At 48.2% G+C, this 3,140-nt stretch overlaps 1 protein-coding gene across 1 annotated transcript in view; it reads left to right on the top strand.

The window, feature by feature from the left end:
• Positions 1–2,699, top strand: part of LOC311123213 (extracellular calcium-sensing receptor-like) — a gene marked incomplete at both ends in the record, with an annotated part of 4,767 nt that extends 2,068 nt beyond the window's left edge. The window contains 6 exons of the mRNA XM_084197473.1: positions 1–216; positions 380–868; positions 1,024–1,251; positions 1,443–1,566; positions 1,672–2,147; positions 2,253–2,699. The exon at positions 1–216 is cut by the window's left edge and continues 51 nt beyond it. Coding sequence (XP_084053599.1) covers positions 1–216; positions 380–868; positions 1,024–1,251; positions 1,443–1,566; positions 1,672–2,147; positions 2,253–2,699 — 1,980 coding nt within the window. The remainder of the gene's footprint in view (positions 217–379; positions 869–1,023; positions 1,252–1,442; positions 1,567–1,671; positions 2,148–2,252) is intronic.
• Positions 2,700–3,140: the final 441 nt, after the last annotated feature.

Genomic DNA, 3,140 nt, shown 5'->3' with positions numbered 1-3,140 from the left:
ATCCTGGGCACCCCGGACGACTACAGTCGTTATGGCATCCAGGCCTTTACCCAGCAGCTAAAGGACCACGGAGGCTGCCTGGCGTTCCACCTCACCATCCCCAATTCGCCCTCCCCAGCTGCGCTACGTGCCATGGCCGACACCCTGCAGAGCTCCAGGGCCCGTGTGGTGGTAGCCTTTGCTACAGAGGGCCAGCTGCTTGAGTTTCTCTCTGAGGTGAGTTCTCCCCTTTAAAATATTGTGTCAGGTATATACTTAATCTGGATTTATTTCTCTTAATTTCTTCTATTTTTATTGTGCTAAAGAAAACTATGTAGAAACTCTCTGAGAACGTGGATAAGCAACACACAATTCCAACTGTTTAATTCCTCATCCTCAGCTGGCAGTGAGGAATGTGACAGGGTTCCAGTGGGTGGCCAGTGAGGCCTGGGTGACTGCCAGCCTGCTCACCTCCCCTCAGTTCCACCCGCTGCTACAGGGCACCCTGGGCTTCTCCTTCCCTGGAGTCAATATCCCTGGCCTGGGGGACTTCCTGCTGAAGGTCAGGCCCTCGCCCACACCGGGGTCTGAGTTCATCAATATGTTCTGGGAGGAACTGTTTGGCTGCAAGTTGGATTTCGGGGCGGGCGGTGGAGATGGTGTTGGCTCTAATGGTCCCGCGCTACCTGGTATATGTTCTGGTTCAGAAAATCTGAGGGACACAGTGAGCAGTTACTCTAGTGTGTCTCGGGTCAGGATCTCCTATAATGTGTATAAGGCAGTATATGCCATAGCCCACGCACTACACCAGGTGCTACAGTGTGGTTCTACTGGACACAGCCAAGCTCAGGAGAAGTGTAACACCAGCACATATTTTACACCCAGACAGGTATGATGTCTGTTTGTGTGTGTGTGTGTTTGTGTGTGTGTGTGTGTGTGAGTAAGTAAGTATGATTATTTATTAATCTATTTACAGTCATTATTTAATAATCCTTCATGGTTTTACGACATTATCTCCTCCCCTCACCCTCTCATTTCATCCAGCTCTTACACCACCTGAAGAGGGTGAATTTCACCAATCAGTTTGGGGAGAAGGTGCATTTTGATGCCAACGGGGAGCCTGTTCCCCTCTATGACATTATTAACTGGCAGAAGGTCAGCAGTGGAGATATCATGTTCCAGAAAGTAGGAAGCTATGATGGCTCTGCCCCCCTCAGCCAACAGCTGCAGTTGGACGAGAGCGCCATCGTGTGGACAGGAGGAAAATCACAGGTGGGTTGTAGTAGAAGCCGGGGTGTGGAATGAGTTTCAATTTAAGCAAAATATTCAACTTTCCGCAAATAAGACTAGAACTAAAGTAAATGAGGGGCCTTTGTTTGGGTTCAGAGTGGTCTCCCCTATGCAGTATTTGATAGGCACAGGTGATGGCTTATGTGGTGACTGTGTCCTGTATCTCTCCCCAGGTGCCAGTGTCTCTGTGCAGTGCTCCCTGCCCCCCTGGCAGCAGACAGGCCCGTCGTCCAGGAGAGCCTCCCTGCTGCTTTGACTGCCTGCCCTGTGCTGCTGGGGAGATCAGCAACCAGACAGGTACACACACAGTGACACAATTCACCATCATTTAAAAGTTCTGCTCTTATTTCTATGTTGTTTCATATAGGCCAATGTGTGTGTGCATCGTGTCCTCCCATGCAGGTTCCTTAGAGTGCATTGGGTGTCCTGAGTTCTACTGGTCAGACAGAGACAGGGTGAAGTGCGTCGCTGGGATAGAAGACTTCCTGTCCTTCTATGACACCATGGGCATCATCCTGGTCTCACTCTCCCTGCTGGGTGTTGTCACGACAACCACCGTCACAGCCATCTTCCACCGTTTCCGGGCCACGCCCGTTGTCAAGGCCAACAACTCAGAGCTGAGTTTCCTGCTTCTCCTGTCACTTAAGCTTTGCTTCCTGTGCTCGCTGCTGTTCATTGGGCGTCCGTCTGCGTGGTCGTGTGGTTTCCGCCAGGCAGCGTTTGGGGTTAGCTTCGTGCTCTGCCTCTCCTGCCTCCTAGTCAAGACCATCGTGGTGCTGCTGGCCTTCAGGGCCACTGTACCAGGCTCCAGTGCCCTGATGAAGCTGTTTGGACCTTCCCATCAGAGGACACTGATTCTCTGCACCACCGCCCCTCAGGTAGAGCTGTTGAACTCATCAAACAGTAGTTTTACCTAAATAACCTTTTGATGTTTGTCATGATGGCCGGCCACATGATGCTTATTGTTCCACCACTTCCCCCAGGTGTGTCTCTGTGCTGGCTGGCTCTCTATGGCTCCCTCCATCCCATTCAGGAACTCTTCGTACCAGGGTCTGACCGGCATGATGGTGCTGGAGTGTAAGGAGCCCTGGCCACCAGGGTTCTATTTGGTGCTGGGCTACATTGGCCTGCTGGCCTCTCTCTGTCTCCTCTTAGCCTTCCTGGGACGCAAACTCCCTGACACCTTCAACGAGGCCAAGCTCATCACCTTCAGCATGCTGATCTTCTGTGCCGTGTGGATCTCCTTCATCCCAGCCTACGTCAGCTCTCCTGGGAAGTACACTGTAGCTGTGGAGATATTCGCCATCTTAGCGTCAAGTTTTGGACTGCTGCTGTGTATATTTGCCCCTAAATGTTACATCATCTTACTGAGACCAGAGAGGAACACTAAGAAAGGGATGACAGGGAAACACCAAGGAAACCAGAGATGATCATAGTTGAGATTTAGAGTTACTACATAAGTAAAAAGAACAACTAATTGTAAAGTGTTATATATATATATATATATTGGGGGGGGGGGGGGGGTGGATCAGCTTAATATTGCAGATAGATTGTATCTTCTATCAATGTAATTGTCTGCATCACTTCCAATCCCCCATGTTTTTTAAAATATATATACTCCCCTTTATTACTTTTCAACTCCACCATCCTTTCCCTACTTGGAGTAAATTAGTGAACCACAATGCCCAGGCCTCTACTTCCGGTCTATACTTACTATCTACACCTTATGGACAGAGTTAATTTCACAATAATTATATTATATATATATATATATATATATATATATATATATATATATATATATATATATATATATATATATATATATATTTTTTTTTTTTTTTTTGCTCCTGAACTTCTTTTACTCTCAA

The sequence above is a fragment of the Coregonus lavaretus genome (assembly GCF_964263955.1).
Source record: "Coregonus lavaretus genome assembly, contig: HAP1_SCAFFOLD_553, whole genome shotgun sequence".
Lineage (NCBI taxonomy): Eukaryota > Metazoa > Chordata > Actinopteri > Salmoniformes > Salmonidae > Coregonus > Coregonus lavaretus.
This window is presented reverse-complemented; position numbering and strand designations above follow the sequence as displayed.